Genomic DNA, 22,409 nt, shown 5'->3' with positions numbered 1-22,409 from the left:
TCCAAAACTACAGGGATCCTTCGATTCGCAAAATGAATGTGTTCCTGGAAAATTTTTCATGGACCAAAAATTCATAAATTGGAAAGACTGTACAAAATGCATTGTGGTCATAGAGGCACAGAGTATTCTGGTGGGCAGAGTGGCGTGGTATATTGTTATAGCAAAAATAGATTCGGAAATCAAAGTCGCAAAACCCAAAGAGTCCATGTTGTTCTAACAGAAATTGTACATCAGATATTTGTAATTCGAGGAATGGCCACATTCTGACTTCAAGTCGGGTTCATCATTTACCTATTTTTCTGTTGGTTCTTCAGCAACTATTGATTAAAAAATATTCATTGTTGTTTTCAAATCGTATCTTGGTTTTGTTTCCTCTATATCTGTACCTTTTCCAGCCCAATAATACATTCCACATTACTGATTTTAATCACTTGGCAGCTGTGTTTATAGCTGCCTGGGCTGAGAGCTCTGGAATTCTGCACCTAACATCTTCGCATCCTTCTCTCTGATGTTGTTTAAATTCTGTTTGATTATCTGGCCAAATATCTACTATGATGAATTGGTGGTTATATCAAGCCAACATCCCCATTAGGTGGAGCACTGTCTCACCTCAGTCTTCCTGCTGTTCATTTGTCGAAGCATGCACTGGGATTCAGTCAGATTGCAGAGTCCTACACCGTAGTAGATGATCTTTTAGCCTGTTGTGTATTTGTAAAAGTAATCAATTAGCCACACACTTCACCAAAGGGGAGGAGGGCAGGGGCTTGGTAGACTACGGTCCAGGCAATGTTCCCTACCCAAAGCTAGTTGTGCTTGTCCCTGCTCCCAACCTGACTGAGGTGAACTATCTACCCATAGGTACCAAGGAGACCACCTGACCTGCTGGTCACCTAAACCAGCAAAGTTCTGCTTCTGGATAAGTCATCATTGCATTGCTTGGAGTATAAAAACAAAATTCATCAAACACCCTTGGAGAAACAACTGTCCCTTTAATCTTTATTTTGTAGTTATATGTAATAACATCAGAGTGCATTTCATTCAGGGGGTTAAATCTCATTAATGAAACACTCTGAGCTTTGTCCTCTGAATACTCATGTATATATACACACAAACACACTAAAGGGCTGAGAATATCAACATCCTTTAAATACTGCATTGCCTAATACTTTGTCTAAGATTTATACTTTTTTAGATGTGAACAAAAGGCTGTGGATATATTCAACCAAATCAGTCATGGAGAAATTTAGTTATTCTGTTACCAGCAATCATTTTCTTACTTAAACGCTGACACGTAAATCTACTGAAACTAGCCAGGAACAGAGGAGAGTGGCAAGATGCTTCCTTTCCCAAATGTCTCATTTACAATGAAAAATAACCATAGAATTACACAATTAATTATTATACATGCAGCGTGATATACTGCAGGATAGGGTTGGGGGAAAACTGAGAACTACCTTGGATTAAGCCAGCGAGGCATGTGGTTTAATTTATTTAAATAAATAAGCCACTTGTTGCTTTTAAGTGGCACAAAACTCTTTTCCAATCAAAGGCACATTTTTAGATTTTAATTGATTTATTTTTTAAGCATTTCTGTAGTTCCCTTCCTTTACAATCCTTTAGCACTACCAATACCAGACTGGCTTGAGCTGTCACACCTGAGATGCAGATTGATGATTGTACTGGGTGGAGAGAAGATGATGTACAGTGACAAACTCTAGTGACCTAAGCTGAGCTACATGATGTCCATTTGCACCCGTTAAAAATCCATGCCACTTCACTCCAAGTCTGAGCTTACAACAAACCCCTCAAAAAAAATTGTACTAAAGGAAATAAAGTCATGTATTTTTTGGTGGAATATCTTTTTTGTTGCAGTTGGTCAGAAAATCCCAGACTGCCTCCGATTCCGCACTGCTTTTGCTTCTGTTCATGACGCTTCTGCGTTGATGGTGAGCAAGCTGCCAAATTTGAAGTGCTGGATGACTGGGAATTTTTCAAGGCACTGAAAAAGAAAGATACATTAGAGGAACATAAGGGAAAACCCTCACATGTAACTGAATTTGCAGCAAGAGATAGATAGTTGTCCATTCTCTATTCGGTCCATCTTGGTAGAACACGGGTCCCATTCCAGGATGGACTTACTTAACTTGTCATCCAAGCTTTTGGTCATCTCTCTAATTATCATCTTTGGCTTTGTGCTAATTTTTTTGCCCAATTAGGATCCGTGAAGTACATTTGGTCAATTTACGTAAATTGCTACATCCATCCAAGTCTTTGCTGATCTTCCATCTATTCTTTAACAGCTGTACATTGCTTTTCTTTAAGCACAATACGGCAAATGTTGAGGTTTAAGGAAATACAACATGCTGGAAATATTTTGCAAAGTCAGACCACTACTGGGGAGAGTGAAGCAGTTATTGTAGATGGTCCACGCATGCAACCAATAATATAGCTACCTCAGTACCACTAACCATGCCTTAGTTATCAAGTATAATAACTCTCTCTATCTCACGCTCTCTTGGTTCCAGCAAGGTTATAGACTGCTAGTAGTCAGTGCTGGAATGTGTTTAACCCGAGTGCTCATTAAACAATTAGTAAAGTTACAAGTGTGTCAGACTTCACTTCTTTACAGTTATTATTTCACTTGGGTAGTTTACGCCCCAGCGGTATGAACAATGACTTCTCCAATTTCAGGTAGTCCTTGCTTTCTCCCTCCTTCCCAGCTCTCCCACAGCCCACTGTCTCCGCCTCTTCCCTTCTTCTTCCCGCCCCCCACATCAGTCTGAAGAAGGGTCTCGACCTGAAACGTCATCTATTCCTTTGCACCATAGATGCTGCCTCACCCGCTGTGTTTCTCCAGCATTTTTGTCTAACTTCGGTTATTATTTCAGGTCAGTGACCTTTTATCACTGCTTCACCTTCAACTTGAACAGTCCCTACTGGTTGCTGGAAGGAAATTTGTGTCTGAAGTTGTTATTGTATCAAAGGTGTTGGAAACTGGAGAATGATTCGTTGAATATGGGCGCTAACTGTGGAAGGCAGAGACAGGGGGAACCCTCCCCCTGTTCTGGGTCACAGTAGAGGGCGCGAGGGCATAAGTGTGCAAAATGCAAGTAACAGGTCTAGGAGCAAGAAGGGCAGAGATGAAGGGTGTAGCTGACGAAAAAATACATCTCTGAAGCACCAGTGTGAAAACTGGCATCTTTCGAACAGATGCATAGAATTCGGGTAACTGCGAGAATGGAAAGGTGCTAACAGAAAGCAGAATGGGAAGCAATATGGTCACGGTAGCTGTGGAGTATAATGAGCTGATGTCAGATATTAGTTACTAGCCTATGCCCTGAAATGGAAATGGAGGTCAAGAAATGAAAGTCGGAGATGGACAATATGAAAGTGGAAACTGACAACAAAGGGGGTGAAACCTTTAAGAGAATAGGAAGTAGCTCTATGTACCAAATAGGGCAACATGTAATGTTCCAATGTAACCCAGAAAGAAACTAGTGTTGTTTGGACCTGTACAGGTTCCGAAAGCTACACATTTGATATGGAGGAGGTGTGTATAGTTAAATGAGAAGCTTTTCACTATGAGAACAGGTTCAGCAAAGCGATGAAAGGCGGTGTCAAAAGCGGGCTGGTCGGGACTCTGATCTGGGAGGAAGGTCCCTCAGGCTGTTCAGGTGTAGGGTGGAGGTACAGTGGAACTATTTTTTCTGGCTGGGGAAGTCAGAAACAATAGATGATCTGATCAGTCTTCCATGATGATAGGAAAATAAATATTTTAAAGGACAATATGCCAAACATTTTTAAATAATATTAAATCTTGGTGTCTGGTATTACTGGCAAAGCAAGCATTCTTCCCTCTGAATTTTCATCTCACCATTACATTCCTTTCTTGCACAGGAATTTGTAAACTAAATATCTAGTCCTCCCCATAACTAGTAATTCAAAGAGTGGGGTGCCTGCAATCAGTCTTTGACAATGATGATCAGGTAATGACTGTTCAGACATTGTTGAGACATACCTATGAACTCGGAGTCAGACAAAATGAGTGCAGTTACGGTTCTACCCGAACTTTGTGACATACTGAGAAATAAATGGCCAACGGCTGCCGTGATCATTGGGTGAATACATTAGTTTAACTTTTAGAGGCACAAGAAACTGCAGATGCTGGAATTTTGAGCAAAACCTAGTGGGTTCCTCCAGCATTTTGTTTTTAAATGTAACTTTTAGATCTTTTCACAAATAGACTTCAGAGATTGATGATGTGGGGGTGAGGTGGTGGGTGGGGGAATTGGTTTAGGAGTCAGTGAGAGGGTTGGAATGATGAGGATCAGTCTACATTCTGTAGAAATGTACCAGAAGCAGAAAATCGACTAACACCAAACAGTATTTTAAACTGATGTCACCTCGAGCTCAAAGCACAGATCTGTCCAAAGAGACATGAAAGGTTCAGCAAAATACACTGGGGGAAAAAATATTTTTTCATGGTAATATGAAGTTTGTGCCCATTATGAATGCAATGATAATAGTGAAGTCTCTCAGACCAGGTGCAAAGTTCCATCTGCACTGTCCCATTGAACCTAGTGAACCATACACAGTGAAGCTGGATCTACACTTCCCCTTCAAATGCTCTCAAGGCAGGTACAGGATGCGATAGGTACAGAAGATTCCCTCTAGCATCCAATCCAGAATCTGGGGTGGGGAAGTAATTTAGAAAGGGATGTAATGACTACACAGAGGCTTGTAGGTTTAGTGGACCACACAGGATCAATCACTCGTTGGCATTGATGGTATGATGCTGTTGCTTTTGTTTCAGTATTTATTATTTTATATATTTGTTCACGGGATATGGGTGTTGCCGCCAAGATCTCCATTTATTGTCCAGTCCTAATTAAACCTTGAGCAGAGTGCTTTGATAGGCCTTCTCGGAGACGGTCAGGAGCCAACCCCATTGAAGGGTGTAGAGTCCCACATGGGCCAGACCAGACGAGGGGAGCAGAATTCATTGTCATTATTGAACCAGATGTGGTTTTACAATCATTTTAATTTAAATTTCCCACTGCGATGGTGGGGTTGAGTTTATATGACTAGATCAAGATTCTGAGCTTCTGGATACTCATCCAGCAACTGCTACGACACTGGATCAATAGCTTGTGAGGGCAGGCAAACAAGTCCACGTACTCCAAATCATCGACAAAGATCTCAGTAAAACTTATTTTATAGACAATATTCAAAACTGTGAGGGGTATATAGGGCTAATCTATTTCCCAACAGTGGGGGGGCCTCTGCAACCAGACGAAACATGAACGCTAATGCCCAGCATCTGGTTATGATCTACAATGTGTTGCCTGAAAGGCTGTGGTTACAGATTGAGTCATTTCCAAATAAGGGTTGGATGTATACCTCAAGTGGGAAATGTATAAGGTTTCTGGAAAAAGCAGGGTAAAATCGACTAACAGAGTTGCTCTTTCAAAGTTCCAGCAGAGGCGTGACGAGCAAAATTACCGCCTTCTGTCATGAATATTTGATTCTGGATCGGCACAGAGTTGATTCATCATTGCAAGCCTTGCACCAGGCATTAGCTCCAATGCCCTTAGGCCAGGGAGTGGAAATAAAATGCCACAAAAAATAAATTTAAAAAATCACTCTCTGACGCTTAGCCGAGATGCCTCTCATAATGAGCTGCCTGCCAATACATACAGTGTACTCCAACAAACACACAGACTAACTGCTGGAGGATGGTATTTAAGAGTTGGTGGGAGCTGTTATCCAGGCAAGAAAAAACATCAGCCAAAGGAAGGCTTCAGTTCAATCAAGTCTGTGGCATGATTTTTTAATCGTTTTCTTTCGGCAGCAAATAGCCAAATTACCCATTTAAAAACATACATATTGCACAAGAATGTTGGCCTAGTGTTTGTGCTTATGTGTCTGGAGTAGGACTTGAATTCATTGGCTTCTGACGCAGAGGTGAAAGCACCGCTCCTGAGCCAAGGCCTCCATTCACTGTCAGTAAAGATTAAAACTGATGGAGACCTTTTCTCTCATAAAACAAACTCTGAGGGGATAACTTGTTAGAGGTCTAACATTATAGGAGTGTTTGATAAGGGAGCGAGAGAGAAGACAATTTGTGGAGCAGTAAGGTAGCGTATAACATTGTTACCAATAGTGCCCAGAGTGGTTAGATGTGGGAACTGATGCTGCCGTGGAATAAGATAGATGCATTTAATCAAACTTAGATAAACACTTGAAACAGAAACAAATAAACAGACGTGTTGATACTGTGAGGTAGTGGGATGGGAAGTGGCTCACGTAACATGTTAATACTACATAAGCAAGAAAGCTGAATGACTAGTTTCTGTGCTGAAAATTCTTGGTAAGTTTATATTGAAACTGTATGAATTAAAAAGCAAACGTAAAACACTGGCAGCAAAGGGAGAGGGAATGAGGTAGTGCAGCATGCAAAAGATCACATGCATCACTTCCTGTCCGGCAATTGGTAGACTCAGTAACAGGCTGTCTTTTGTGTAAGGTATTGCCTCAAGTAACATTTAGCTCAGCTTCCTCTGGCTAAAGGACTGTGTTTCAGGAAGGATGCCTGACCCGTGCCAGCTGCCTTCAATACTTCCTCCTGCACCAATATCTTAAAGAGACAGTCCTTTTGATGAGGAGGATCAGCCCCTTGCTCGTTGAAGCTTTCTCCCTGCCCAAATTTATAATTCCGCCCCTTGACATGATGCCCAGCCCTACCTACCCCATCATCCGGGGATCAGATTGCCATGTTATCGTCTGGCCTGCCCAATTATATGCTGTTCAAGTCTGAGCCTGTAGCCCGTTCTCAGCACCAAACATCGCAATTTAGTCGATTACTTCTCATGGAGGTGCCTGATTTCAATTGTCCCGTTCACAGCTGTTCATGAATATTAGGCACGTTCCTTCTTTGTCCCCTCTCCTCTTGACCTTCTGTCGGCCTCACCAACAGGGAAAGTCAGCCGAGTCTTTTCTTAGTAATGAAAAGTACAACATCAAGAACCTTTATGGGACACTAAACATTTGTGATAAGCACTGTTCTTCCCCATAAAAGCTTTGAAATATTTATGTGTAAAGCGGGCACTGGGTGAGAACATCAAGTCTGACTTTCCCACAACTATCAAACAGTCAGCACCCACAAGGTTCAGTAAAGGTTATGCATGGTTTTGAGTGTTTAGACATGGGCAGTCCTAATGGTGTTGCCACCTGTTGTGAGCAAAGTCTAGTGAGCGGCATCATTGAAAGCAAAATAGAAATGTGTCAGGATGGGAGAAAATGTAGGAACAGCTTTTTCCCTTCATTTCTACCCACCCACCACACAAATACATGACGTCAGTTAACAAATAAAAGGATGTCAATATTTCAACCATGCTCAGGGGTAGCACATCTCCCTTTGTCAGAAAGACTCGAGTTCATAAACCTGTCCCATTGTGGTCTGGTTCAGTCCAGTATTGCGGAAATGAAGAACGGTCATACTTCAGAGGGTTCATTCAACTGTGCCCACATCTACTCCCACAAAACCTGGTGATCCAAACCGTTGCTGCCCTTATTCTATCTCACAACATCCCATTCACTCTTCACTCTATTGGCTCCTGATTAAGCAACACCTTTATATTAAAATCTGTGGCTCTGTATCAAATTTTAGATGTAGAGTCATTGACAGACACATAGACAGGCCCTTCAGCCCCCTGAGTCTGCACCAACCAGCACATTTTTACACTAATCCTATCCTATTTATTCTCCATTTTATTCTCCCCACTTTCCCCAAAACAACATCCCCAATTTCTACCACAGTAGGCTTGATTATCTGGTCGATTACCTACCAACCCAAATATTTCTGGGATCTGGGAGGAAACCGAGGAACCAGGAGGAAACCCACGCAGTCACAGGGAGAATGTGAAAATGCCACATAGACAGCACCAGAACTGTGCTACCCATTTTGTTTAATAATGCTTCTGTGAACTCCTTTGTAATCCTTAGTAACATTAGAAGTTGGTATGTAAATACAAGGCATCATAGTAGATTATCCCATGTTAGTGTTTCAAAAACAATCGGGTCTCCACACAAAAGGAGACAAAGTGCTGGAGTAAATCAGGTCAGCCAGTATCTCAGGAGAACATGGATAGATGATGTCTCGGGTCAAGACCCTTTTCCAGACCCTTTGTGACTTGGCCATCATGCGCCAACTTTATTGAAATGCAAATTGGCTTAAGTTTCAATTTATGTAACACACAGCACCGTTGATTGGCATTTTTGGATGTACCGAGGTGGTGAAGACACAATATAAATGCAATTTTTTTCTTTTTACTGTAAGCAGTGAGTTAATCATTTAATTTGGTAATCTACGGCTGCGTTTTATATTAATTTTCCTGCTAAGTTCTAAGTTTTCAATGTCTGACACATTTGGAGACCAAGGTTTAGATTTTGCACAGAGAGGTATCTCCATTTTGCCTTTCGGCACCTCCAGTTTGTAACGAAAAGTGCCAGGCCCAATGTGATCAAATATTTTAAAAAGACTGCACTAAACTTAATATACTCCAGAGCATATTTTATGACAGAATATATCATTAGATTTTGTGACAAACTGCCACGTCATGCAATGGGAAATACCAGCCCGCTTTATTGGTTTGCTCAAGGAGTGCAATGTGAGTCAAGCTCAAATTTGTGGTTCTTGATACATCAGCAGTTTGCTCAACTTTCCCCCAAAAACACCATAACTGTCAGAGAACATCACACATCACCCCACTTACTTTTAAACAAAAACTTGAAGTCATAGGGGACTGAAAAAGTCAAAGTGAAGCACAGAACATGAGATAAATCAGCAGCAGATTTGAAATTATAGAGAGTGCTCACACTCAATGGTCTCTGAAACCCACCCCCACCCAAAAAAAGAATTCTGTTCAGGAATCTGGGTAATCTATCTGTTCCTCACCCCCATCCAATTTTGAAACTAGCCTTCCTACAAGAGTGCAGAAAGTTCCCTTTTCCCTTTTGAAAAGGGAAAAACAAAATAACAGTAAAAAGGAAAGAATTGCATTTACGTAACTGCTTTTATTTCTAAACTTTCCACCTTTCTGGAAGTGAGGCTGGGCAAGTGGCTGAAATGTCAGTATGGAAGCACTTTGGGACTAGTTTTAAAATAGTTATGGTTAATCTAGATAGGGCTAATCCACAAATTAAAATCCTTAATTGGGGCAAACAATTTCACTGAGGAACTATTGCACCGGCCAGTGTTAACGTCTCAGTTGCACTCACGTCTGCTTTGTACATTCGAATCAGTCCTTGGTTAACTTTAGACCATGCAGGGACGGCACTGATATTCCACAGCTGGTTGGAGTGTTCTGCAAATGGGCCGGTCTTCATCTGGAGGAGAAAACACAGATTGCGGCATTATCAATGATACTTATGTGGCTGCTCAGCAAACTGGTCAATGTATTTTTGCATTTCCTCCTCTGTATGGATTAATCAGGAAAGAACTAACTAGTTGGGGTGTAGGAAGGAACTGCAGATGCTGATTCACATCGAAGATAGACACACAATGCTGGAGTAACTCAGCGAGTCAGGCAGCATCCCTGAAGAAAAGGAATTGTTGACGTTTCGGGTCGAACCCTTCTTCAGACTCAGTCTTCTTCAGTCAGAAGAAGGGTTTTTGACCCGAAATGTCAACTATTCCTTTTCTCTAGAGATGCTGCCTGGCGTGCCGAGTTACTCCAGCATTTGTGTCTATAAGCAGGTTAGGATTCCTTTCATTGAACAAAGCAAGTGCTGGGGGGTTACTTATTGTCTTCAAAAATATGAAGAGGTTCAGGGGAAGATGAAGAAATATTGTTTTCACATTAGAAATATCAAAACTACAAGTCACAAATACAAGGTTAACATAAGTATAGCTAATAAGGTACTGAGAAGAAGCTACTCAGAGAGGGACAAGACAGTGCTTGAGACTTAAAAGTTTTGAGGTGAACAGCAGAGATGTATTACACCACAAATTAGACAAACCCTGAAGCAAGAAAGTAATTAGTCTCGCTGAGAGTAAAATAGGATGGGCAGACAGTCACAAGTTCTACAGAATACTGATGCAGACCACGCTGTCAATTCTATAAACATTGTGCTGAAGCAACAGCGGCATTTCACAGCATCTATGCCAGTACCCAGCTGTTAATAACTTCTGATACTAGCCTCCATATTCTGCATTTCACCCTGCCTCTCATGGTTTATTATTGTATTCAATGACGTATACAAGAGAGTGTTAGATATAGCTCTCAGGGCTAACTGGATCAAGGGGTATAGGGAGAAAGCAGGTAAGGGGTACTGATTTTGGATGATCAGCCATGATCATATTGAATGGCGGTGCTGGCTCAAAGGGCTGAATGGCACCTATTTTCTACGTTTCTATTAAAAGTCAAATTTGATGTGTCGGTTAGTAAGTATTCTACCAGACCATCTCTTAATACTTTGCCTGACAACAGTAGATATTAGTGAGATTCAATTTGGCGTCTTTTTTCTTTGTTGTTTGCCTAAATTTCACCTCCTCAAAATCCACTGCACCACAATCTGTTATCATCTATTGCAGTACAAAGAATGCAGAACAGTAAAGCACGAGCAGGCCCACCATTTCTGTGCCTGCCATGATGCCAATTAAAATAACCTCCTCTGCCTACATGTGATTTATATCCCTCAATTCCCTGTATATCCATGTGCCTATTTAAAAGCCTCTTAAATGCTCCTGTCGTGTCAGTCTCCACCGCCATCCCTGGAAGCACGTTCCAGGCACCCACTATTGGAGAGGATTCTCAGGGATAAGATATATATGCATTTGTATAAATGGGCGAATGAGTGATAGTCAGCATGGTTTTGTCCATGAGAGATCGTGTCTTACGAATCGCAGTTTTTTTAAGTAGGAATCAAAAGGGATGCTTAGTGCAAAGACGTTGTCGATATGGACTTCTGCAAGGTATTTGATAAGGTAGACAAAATTGCTGGAGAATACAATTGCTGCATCTGTGGAGCGAAGGAAATAGGCAACGTTTCGGCACGAAACGTTGCCTATTTCCTTCGCTCCACAGATGCTGCCGCACCCGCTGAGTTTCTCCAGCAATTTTGTCTACCTTCGATTTTCCAGCATCTGCAGTTCCTTCTTGAACACAGGTATTTGATAAGGTTCCTCATGGTAGGCTGCTCTGGAAGGTTAGATCACATGGGATCCAGGGAGGGCCTGCCAACTGGATAGAGAATTGGCTTCATGGAAGAAAGCAAAGTGTAATTGTGGAAGGTTTTCTTCGGGAATGGAGGCCTGTGACTAGCGGTGTGCCTCAGCGATCGGTGCTGTTTGTGATTTATATCAATGATTTGGATGAGGAAGCATGATTAGTAAGTTTGTAGATGACATGTAAATGTTTGGTATCGTAGACAACGATGATGGTGATCACAAATAACAGCAGGGTCTTGATCAGTTGCACATGTGGGCTGAGGAATGGTTAATAGAATTTAATGCAGATAAGTGTGAGGTGCTACACTTTGGGAAGTCGAACTAGAGCAGGACCTTCGCAGTTACTGGCAGGGCTCTGGGGAGAGTTGTCGAGCAGAGGGATCTAGGAGTGGTGAAACTGCTGTCACAGGTAGATATGGTTTTCAGTACATTGGCCTTCATCAGTAAAGGAATTGAGATTAGAAGTTGAAATGTTATGTTAAAGTTGTACAAGACGTGAGGCCGCATTTTGGAATATTGTGTTCAGTTTTGGTCATAGAAAGGATGTCGTTAAGCTGGAAAGAGTGCAAAGAAGTTTCACGAGGATGTTGTCAGGACTTGAGGGCGTGAGGTACAGGAGGTGGAAGGGCAGGCTAGGACTTTATTCCTTGGTGCAGAAAAATAATGGAGGATCTTACAGAGGTGTATAAGATTATGAAGGTTATAGAAAAGGTAATTGTACGGTGCTTTTACCCAGAGTTGGGGGATCAAGAACCGGAGAGCATAGGTTTATGGCGTGAAGGGAAAGATTTAATAGGAACCTGAGGGGCAACTATTTCACATAGGGGGTGGTGGGGTATATGGAACAAGCTGGCAGAGGAGGTAACCGAGGCAGGTACTATAACAACATTTTAAAGGCATTTCAACAGGTACATGAATATGAGGCATATGTGCTAAATAAAGGCAGGTGGGACTAGTGTGGATGGGGCATCTTGGTCGGCATAAGCAGGTTGGGCCAAAGGGCCTGTTTCTATGCTACATAACTGACTACTCACTGTGTAAAAAAAAAAAAACTGCCCCAGGCATCTCAATTAAATTTGCCTGTTTCTCCTTCATAACTAATTGCAGTTTCAGATAGAAAGCAAACTTGGCACAGAACAAGATATTGAATCATTATTCTGCCATCCCCAACTGAGCCAGGGAAACTCAAGAACTTTAAATAGCATTCATCAAAAAACCCAAATGTGCACATGTGCACCAGTTACCAAAAACAGTGTGCTCACCTGCCCTCCCCCACCACCGTGCACTGTGGTGTGTACATCACAGGTACATCAACAGGCAGTTTGTCGCATGGACAGATGGTGGGATTTTTAAAAAGTTCTATGTTTTCAGAAACCACAACACCAGCCTACAGACTGGAGTTGGCTCTACGGACGAGTGTCTTGAAAGTGTTCTGCAATTGGTCCCAATACCCTGCGCCCGATCCACGTTTGCAATTTCCACACTCCTCCAAAATCAAGTTTTATTGAATTTGCTTGCAAAAGTTACTTTGAATACCTTGCGCCAACTTGTCAGGCCGTGCATTCCAAATCATACCTTCCTGCAGGAATTAAGTTCTCCTCTTGCCGATTACTTTTAATCTGGTTCTTTCTACCGTAGGAAATTGTTTTTGTAACCCACATTATCAAAACTTTAAATGCATTTGTTATGCCTTAATCATCTGTACAATCCCAGCTTGTACAATCCCAGCTTCTCTGGTCTCTCCATACAACTGCAAATGAAACCGACGATCACAAGTGAACCCATTTAATCATCCGTGAGTAATGGTGCAAATCACACACCTCTCCCCTCCCGTGCCTTGAACTCACAGTTACTAAGACAACTTCAGTTACCTGCAAACCAAGCCAGGTGCAAATTCCAAATCTATTACACACCTCAAGTTTAATAAATGGTTCGATGGGAGTTGAACCAACGTATTAAAGGCGGCAAGAAGCTTACACACCAAAACAGGATGTTAAGTCAGTGCAATACGAAGCACTCATCCAGATTGATGGTCAAGAACAAAAGGATCAAACAACCCACTGAAGTGGATGAATCGAGGAATATTCCTGCACAGCAGCGTACCATTCAGCCCATCGTCCTGTGCTTGGCAACCTGGTCAGGGGAGTTAATTATGTAAAATGAATGGACAAGTTTATAATCTATTTATTCATGGGATATGGAGTTCATAGGAATTGCCAGCATTCATTGTTCATCCCTAACTCTGCCCCTGAAACGAGGAACAAGTCTGGAATCAAACATATTGTTTAAGAAGGAACTGCAGATGCTGGAAAATCGAAGGTAGACAAAAGTGCTGCAGAAACTCAGCGGGTGCAGCAGCATCTATGGAGCGAAGGGAAATAGGCAACGTTTCGGACCGAAACCCTAGGGTTTCGGCCCGAAACGTTGCCTATTTCCCTGGAAGGGTTTCGGGCCGAAACGTTGCCTATTTCCTTCGCCCCATAGATGCTGCTGCACGCGCTGAGTTTCTCCAGCACTTTTGTCTACCTTGGAATCAAACATACATTGGTCAGACTGGGAAAGGATGGCAGATTTCCTTCATTAAAGGACTTTAGTGGAAACAGATGGGGTTTCACAACAAGTTTGCAAAAACTTGGTAGTTTTAGTTTAAAAAAATAGCAGCTATTGCTATTTAACTTGAATAGCAAAAATTGCACAACTGTGACTATGTGATTCAAGCTCATGTCTCTTGATCAATAGTTCAGACCTGCTCGGCCAGCAACTTTCAACATTGTGCTATGTTCGCCTTAGAGCAAAGAAGGTGGAGGGAAATCTGACAGATTTTAGAAGTGCTTGGGATAAAATAATTCATTTCATAATTGGCTCAGTAATCTCAAGTCATAGACTTTAAATAAACGGCAACAGAACACACTGTGGTGCAGCTAGTAGAACTGCTGTCTCACAATAGACAACAGATAATAGACAATAGGTGCAGGAGTAGGCCATTCGGCCCTTCGAGCCAGCACCGCCGTTCAATGTGATCATGGCTGACCATCCCCAATCAGTACCCCGTTCCTGCCTTCTCCCCATATCCCCTGACTCCGCTATCTTTAAGAGCCCTATCTAGCTCCTCTCGTGAAATCATCCAGAGAACCTGCCTCCACCGCCCTCTGAGGCAGAGAATTCCACAGACTCACAACTCTCTGTGTGAAAAAAGTGTTTCCTCGTCTCAGTTCTAAATGGCTTACTCCTTATTCTTAAACTGTGGCCCCTGGTTCTGGACTCCCTCAACATCGGGAACATGTTTCCTGCCTCCAGCGTGTCCAAACCCTTACCAATCTTATATGATTCAATGAGATTCCCTCTCATCCTTCTAAACTCCAGAGTGTACAAGCCCAGCTGCTCCATTCTCTCAGCATATGACACTCCCGCCATTCCGGGAATTAACCTTGTAAACCTACGCTGCACTCCCTCAATAGCAAGAATGTCCTTCCTCAAATTAGGGGGACCAAAACTGGACACAATACTCCAGGTGTGGTCTCACAATGCCAGGGACTCGGGTTAGACCCTGACTGCTGGTGGAGTTTGTATAATCTCTCTGTGACTACTTGGGTTTCCACAGTGTGTTCCGGTTTCCACCGATATATCTCAAAGGCAGGGAGTCGGAAAAGGAGTCCCGACCCAAAACATCACTATCAATGCCCTCCAGAGATGCTGCCTGACCTGCTGAGTTACTCCAGCAGTTTATATTTTTCTTTGTAGACCAGCATCTGCAGTTCCTTATTTCTAAATACCTAATTTCTCTCATTCCATCCAGTAGGATTTCCTAATACTCACTGTATGCTAGGGATTGATATATTTTTCACATGGGGATTCAAATCTAAAGGTAATCACAACAAAGAAATTATGAGAATCTTCTTCACCCAAAGAGTGGCTAGATTGTGGAACATTACTTTAGGGGAATTTAGTTAACTACATGAAAGAAATGAGAATGGAAGAATATTGTGATTGGGTCACAGGGGAAGGAGCAGTGGGAGGTTGGGGTGGAACCCGAAGACTGACTCAGACTTGTTTGGCCGGTTTTGTGCTGTAAATCCATGTCATTCTTTATAAAATCTTAACTTTGGAGATATCTATCATGTCAAAAGTTAACAGTCTGAATTGGGAAAGTAGTGTTTTCTCAAGTCCCTCTTCATAAAGGGCCTGTCCCACTTACGTAATCTTTTCGGCGACTTGCCGGCACCCGTCATAGTCGCAGCAGGTCGCCAAAAAATGTCAACATGTTAAAAATCCAGCGGCGACCAGAAAAAGGTATATGACTCTTTGGGCGACTACTCATGACCATACAGGCTTCACCCCGCGACATGTCGCAACCATGACAGGTGCTGGCAGTCGCCGAAAGAAATCACATAAGTGGGATGGGCCCTCAACTTCACTGCTAATAATGAGTAAAATTGAGTCAGAAATTCACCACCTTCATCTCTTCCTGCAACCTTTCAATAGTGGAAGTGCCCCCAATCTTTAGTCAATACTTCTGAGTGGGTCCAATTAAAGCTTTGTACAAGTTCAACACCGCTTCCTTGCTTTTATAATCTGTCCTCTGGAAACAAAAGATTGCAGTTTGCGTTTTTTATGGACCTAACCTAATGACAAAGAGAGGGGTGTCATTACTTTCCTGACACATCCGTGCCACACTCAAGCAGAAACATCTGCCAGTGCTGGAACGTACCTCTCAAGTGCAGGTCTCCTTCTGTCTCGATATCTATAGGCCTTGGCCAGCGGTGTGTCAGGAAATGACTTCACCACAGAGGCTGTTCGCATAATGCAGCCTGCTCATTGTCGCTAAAGCAGCAAACAAAAACCCCAAACTTGCATTTCTATAGCACCACAAATCATAGTGCTTTGCTAAACAGCAGTTTGAGGACAGCAAGGACCCAAAGGTACTAATGTATAAAATGAACATAATTACTATCGTGCTATAGGCTGAAGGATCGAGATTTAAACAGTACACCGAAGATAGACACAAAATGCTGGAGTAACACAGTGGGACAGACAGTATCTCTGGAGAGAAGGAATGGGTGACGTTTCCGGTCTCGACCTGTCCCGCTGAGTTACCCCGGCATGTTGTGTCTATCTTCGGTGTAAACCAACATCTGCAGTTCCTTCCTACACATGGGATTTAAACAGTGATGAGAACTTCATGCCTGCCATCCAGGTCATTAATTTAACATCTAATGAGATGACACAAAACTACACTAAACTGTCAAACTAGACTTAATCATCATGATTTTTGGCATGACGTTTGAACCTTCAAATCTTCTAACTCAGAGATGACACTGTTGCCGACTGAGCCATGGTTGAGACTTGTGGTTCTAGGTTAATACCTATCCTCCTCACTGAGGATATCTTCCTAGATCATGGCAGAGTTGTTTGTTGTAGGAAGGAACTGCAGTCGCTGGTTTAAACCGAAGATAGACACAAAATGCTGGAGTAACACAGCGTGGCAGGCAGCATCCCTGAAGAGAAGGAATGGGTGACGTTTCGGATCGAGACACTTCTTCAGATTGAAGGTCAGGGGAAAGGGAAACAAGAGATATGGACAATGATATAGAGAGATATAGTCCAATGAATGAAATATGTGCAAAAAATGGAAACGATGATAAAGAAAACAGGCTATTCATTGTTAGCTGGTACACAAAAATGCTGGAGAAACTCAGAAGAAGGGTTTCGGCCCGAAAAGTTGCCTATTTCCTTCGCTCCATAGATGCTGCTGCACCCGCTGAGTTTCTCCAGCATTTTTGTGTACCTTCGATTTTCCAGCATCTGCAGTTCCTTCTTTAACAATTCATTGTTAGCTGTTGGGTGGATGAGAATGAGAGGCGGGTGTGACTTGGGTGGGGGAGGGATGGAGGGGGAATGCAGGGGTTACTTGAAGTTAGAGAAATCAATATTCATACCACTGTGTATCAGTTGGATACAGGTTGGAAACAGAAGGAAACACTGAATTTGGAAGAATACCCAAGGTTCTGTTTAAGAACCTAAAGAAATAGGAGCCATTCAGCCCTTCATGCCTGTTCTACCATTCATTAAGATCATGACGAACCTTTCCTTTGTGTACCACGTTCTTGCGTTAACCCACATTCTTTGATTTTCGGAACATTTAAAAATCCCCAAAACAGTAATTCCCCATTCCACACAAACCAAAACCACTGAAGCCAGTGAAAACCCAAACTATTTGAATTTTTCCCCACATCTCGATTCGAAAAAAAAGGTAAATCAAAAATGAAGGAACTGCAGCATTAGACAAAAAGCAAAGAAGAAAACGCACTTTGTGCTTACGTTTTAAATGTCTGCACTCCAATCCTTTTTTCTAAAACAACAAAACTTAGGGTATAAATTCTACACAGAGTTCAGAGCTGGACGATATTTAACACATTGTTGCAATCGTTCTTTGGCTGCTTTTCACGTGAGAAAAATGGTTCTCTACCAAGTGAAGGGGAATCTATTTTGGATTCAAAGCAAAACATTGCAGCGGGTGGAGGTATCCGTGGGGACTCAGTTATAGCAGCCATCTTGGGAAGGAAATTACTCAGTGACTACTTTCATGCTTTACAGTCCCCCCCCCCCCCACCCCCTGGGGACCTGACCCTTTTAAACTATTTCTCTTGCAGCTCAGGGGCCTCAAGCTTCCTTCTTCCTGTGTAAGCTTCCTCTGCCGTTTAACTGAAACCCGAGCTCACTCGGCCTCCTCCCACTCGCATGCAAGCTGTAACACTTTGTGTGCCAAACCAGTTTTCTCAACTTTCAACTCTTTTTCTTTTCTTCTGTCCCTTCCTCCTTCACATCCTCAACTGGCCTCCCCGATGTAAATTCTCGTGGAATGTCGTTAGGACCCATGCACCCCATCTGGTACCCACAAACATTCTCTGGTCAAACACCATGTGTAAAACCCTTGCACAGTGCATAAACGAGACCACATCTGGAGTTCAATGTACAGAATGGTCACCTTAATTAAGATTGTTCTTGCATTACAAGCAATTCAGAGAAGGTTTCCTCGTCTAATACCCATGGTGAATGGGATATCTTGGCTTGTATACACCACCGGAGTTGTGAAGACTGAGAAAGGCATGATTGAAATATTAGATCCTGAGGAGTTGTTAAGGGGTGGGTGTGCGGTAGATGGTTCCTCTTATGGGGATCCCGAGAACTAGAGATCAGTGTTTAAAAATATAGGTCACTCATCTGAGATAAAGATGAGGAAAAATCTTTCTCTCTGTGTTGAGATTTATTTTTGTTTGGTTCAGAGACACTGTGCGGAAACAGGCCCTTTGGCCCATCGAGAGTGCACCGACTAGTGATCCCCACACACTAGTACTATCCTACACACCGACAGAAAATGTACAGTCTTTACTGAAGCCAATTAACCTACAAACCTGTATGTCTTCGGTGTGCGAGAGGAAACCGGACCACTCAGGGAAAACCCACATGGTCATGGGGAGAACATGCAAACTCCATACAGACAGCACCCACAGTCAGGATCAAACCTGGGTCCCTGGTGCATTAAGGCAGCAACTCTACCGCTGCGCCACCATTCTGCCCCTGCGCCACATTGCCGAGATCTTTGAACGTCTCTTTGTCAAAGGGTGGAGGAAGCAGTGTCCTTGATTATTTTTAAGCAGAAGTCGATACGCACATTATAAGGGGGTGAAGGGTTGACAGGAATAGGGAATTGAGCTTCCCATCAGATCAGCCATGATCCCATTAAACTGAACACCATGAGGGGGTCCTAATTCATATGTTTGTACAGTTCCCTCCATAATGTTTGGGCCAAAGACCCATCATTTATTTATTTGTCTCTGTACTGCACAATTTGAGATTTGTAATAGAAAAACATCACATGTGGTTAAAGTGCACATTGCCAGGTTTTAAATATAGGCCATTTTTCTACATTTTGGTTTCACCATGTAGAAATTACATGAGCGTTTTTACATAGTCCCTCCATTTCAGGGCACCATATTGTTTGGGACACAGCAATGTCATGTAAATGAAAGTAGTTATGTTTAGTATTTTGTTGCATATCCTTTGCATGCAAAATATATTTAGTGTCAGCTTCCGTGCCACTCGTGAACAGAGAATTCCAACCATTCGCTGCCCTGTGGGTGAAGAACTTTCTTCACATCTCCATTCTGAAAGACTAATCCCTTATTCCAAGATTGCGAATTGTGTGTGAGACGCCAGAGCCAGGAGAAACATCATCGCTTGATTCATTTTGTCCGATACCATAAGAAATTCCTCTCATTCTAAACTTAAGCGAGTGTAGGTCAAGCCTGATAATCTCTCTCATAGGTCAAAGTCTATCCCTGGATTCAATCTGGTAACCATTTGTTGTATTCCCTCCATCACAAGTGAATCCTTCCTAAGATGGGTAGACTAAATCAATAAACAATATTTCAGCTGTGATCTCACCAAAGCCCTTATCCAATTTCAGTAAAAAGTCTTTACTTTTCTACTCAAATCCTCTTGCAATAAAAGCAAATAAATCATACACCTTGCTAATTATTGTACCTACAGGGTAACTGTCAAAGATTTGTGAACCAGAATGCCCAGGTGCCTCTTACCCCCAGCATCTTTCTATTTTCTATTTTTTTCCTTCCCAAATGCATGACCTCACATTTTTCCACGTCATATTCTATCTGCCATGTGCTCACCTATTCACTTGGGCTGTCCAGATTCCCTTGAAAACTTCCTGCAACTTCCTCACAATTCACTCCACCACAAAGCTTAATATCTTCAGCAAACATGAAGGGTCTCGACCCAAAACATCACTCATCCTTTTTTCTACAGAAACGCTGCCTGACCCGCTGAGTTACTCCAGCACTTTGTGTCCACCTCCGGTACAAACCACCACCTGCAATTCCTTTCTACACATGGATGAAATTACACATGGTCACCTCATCAATATAGGGTGTGAACAGCTCAGACTCCAGCATGGATCTCTTTAGCACCCCAATAGTTAGAGTCTCTAAACCAGAAAATGACCATTTACTCCATCTCAAGTTTTCTGGCTGTTAATCAATCCACGCCAGTGCATTACCCCATATGCTTTAAACTTGCTTAACAATGTATGTGTTGCACCTTATTAAAAACCTGCTAGGATAAATAAATGGGAATTTGTGGATGTGGCACATTTGAACACCATCAAAAAATGCAAAAAGTTATGTGGAACATGAGTTCTCTTTTGTAAATCCATGTTTGTTCTGCCCATTTTTCAGTACCCAGTTATCATTGCTTAATTATAAGTTCTAGCATTTTTCCCTGAATGTCATGCTAACTGGTCTGTAGCCCCCCATTTTCTCTCACTCCTTTCTAAAGAAAAACCTTAGGATGAAGGTTTTCAGATCCTGGAGATGTAACAGCTTTTATTCCCATAAATGTCACCAATACTGATACTTCTCCAATACTCTAATTTCAACTCCTCAATTATTCTGGACCTGCCATTCTCCACCATTTCCAGGAGTTTTGTTTTGAGCTTATTCTGTAGAGACAGTCGGAAAATATTTAATATCTCTGCCATTTCCTTAGTCCACAATATTTTTTTTCAGCCTGTCAAGGATCCATATTAGTTCCTACAAATCTCTTATTTTATATATCTGTCCATACGGTTTTACATTGTTTTATATGGTTTGCTATATTACTCTCATATTCTATTTTCTCTCCCTTATCAATATTTTGGTGCTCCGTTCCTGAATTCTGAAATTTTCCCAATCCATAGGCTTTTTGCTTTTTGGCAATATCATAGGCCTTTGATCGAATCTTCTCTGGTCAGAACCGCTTTTTCCAAGTAGAATTTATGTGCCTTAAATGGGTATATATTTGTTGTAAACTACATTCTTTGTAACTGCCATACCTTTTTAATGTCAATTCCCAGTCTGCTGGAACCAACCCATGCTTCCTAATTTTAGATGGTTTTATTGAGATTCATGAATCATTTTCACTTTCAATATAAAATTCTATCATGTTGTAATCATGCTTAGCTAAAAATTCCGTAACTAGAAGCTTATTAATTAACCCTTTCCCATTGCACAATATCCACATTTAAAATAGTCTGGTCCCTAACTAGTTCCTTAAACATAATGATTTGGAAAACCACCTCTTACAAGTCTATGAATTTATCCTCCTTGTTATTACTGCTAATTTGATTTCCCCAACCATGACATCACGTAAAGACCCCATGATTATTGCAATATACTTGTCATATGCATCTTTAATTTCCAGATACATGCAATGCCCAAATTGCCACTACACGTTTGCTTTTATCGATAAGGGTATTGACTGCAAGAATTAGGACATCATGCCACAGCTTTGCAAGACAATGGCAAGGTCACATTTGGAGTATTGAGTATTGTATATGGCTTCGAACACCCTGCTATAGAAAGGATGTCATTAAAATGGAACCGGTGCAGAAAAGATGCATCAAGATGTTACCAGGGCTCTCGAGCTAGTCCCCGAGAGCCAAAGAAGAGGCTGGATAGCCTTGGACATTTTTCCATGGAGCAGTGGATGTTGAGGTAAACAAAACATAAGAGCATTAGTTGAGGTGAATGGTCACAGTCTTTTTCCCAGGGTTAAGCAGGCTAGAACGAAAGAGCATACGTTTAAGGTGAGAAGGGAACGATTTACAAGAGACCCGAGGGGCAATTTCTCCATGCAGGAGTGCTGCTTTTATGGAAATCAGGGTAATGATGTGATACTCTCCACTTGCATGGCTCAGTGTAGTGCCAGCAACTCTCAACAAACTTGATACCATCCAGGACAAAGCAGCCTACTTGACTGATATCCCATCAACCACCCTCAACATTCATGTCTTACACCAATGCAGCAGTAGTGGCTGTAGTATGTACCATCTATAAAATGCATTGCAGTAACTTGCCCTGTCACGGTAACGGGGTTTGACTTCTCACCTCATTAATAAACTTGATGCATTCCAGAAACATGTATTCCTTGTGGTGTTCATTCACTATTTTCTCGTCCACAAAATGCACCGGAGTCAGAGTGGGGTGATCTGAAAGATATATGAACACAATTCAAATGTAGTCCTGAAATAAAAACATGTAAATAAAAATATGATTCATTTCCCCACAAGAATCCCCTGTGTGCTTCCAGTTAAGACACCGACTGAAAGCACAGGCAGATAGACTGC

At 42.0% G+C, this 22,409-nt stretch overlaps 1 protein-coding gene across 1 annotated transcript in view; it reads right to left on the bottom strand.

Annotated features, from left to right (window-relative positions):
* Positions 1–979: 979 nt before the first annotated feature.
* The window catches only part of ptpa (protein phosphatase 2 phosphatase activator), a 46,453-nt gene continuing 25,023 nt past the window's right edge, over positions 980–22,409 (bottom strand). The window contains exons 8-10 of the mRNA XM_055660256.1: positions 22,171–22,271; positions 9,280–9,387; positions 980–1,999 (exon numbers count right to left, since the gene is read on the bottom strand). Of these exons, the coding sequence (XP_055516231.1) occupies positions 1,925–1,999; positions 9,280–9,387; positions 22,171–22,271 (284 nt within the window). The 3' untranslated portion in view covers positions 980–1,924. The remainder of the gene's footprint in view (positions 2,000–9,279; positions 9,388–22,170; positions 22,272–22,409) is intronic.

Source organism: Leucoraja erinacea, chromosome 31, assembly GCF_028641065.1.
Source record: "Leucoraja erinacea ecotype New England chromosome 31, Leri_hhj_1, whole genome shotgun sequence".
NCBI lineage: Eukaryota > Metazoa > Chordata > Chondrichthyes > Rajiformes > Rajidae > Leucoraja > Leucoraja erinaceus.
This window is presented reverse-complemented; position numbering and strand designations above follow the sequence as displayed.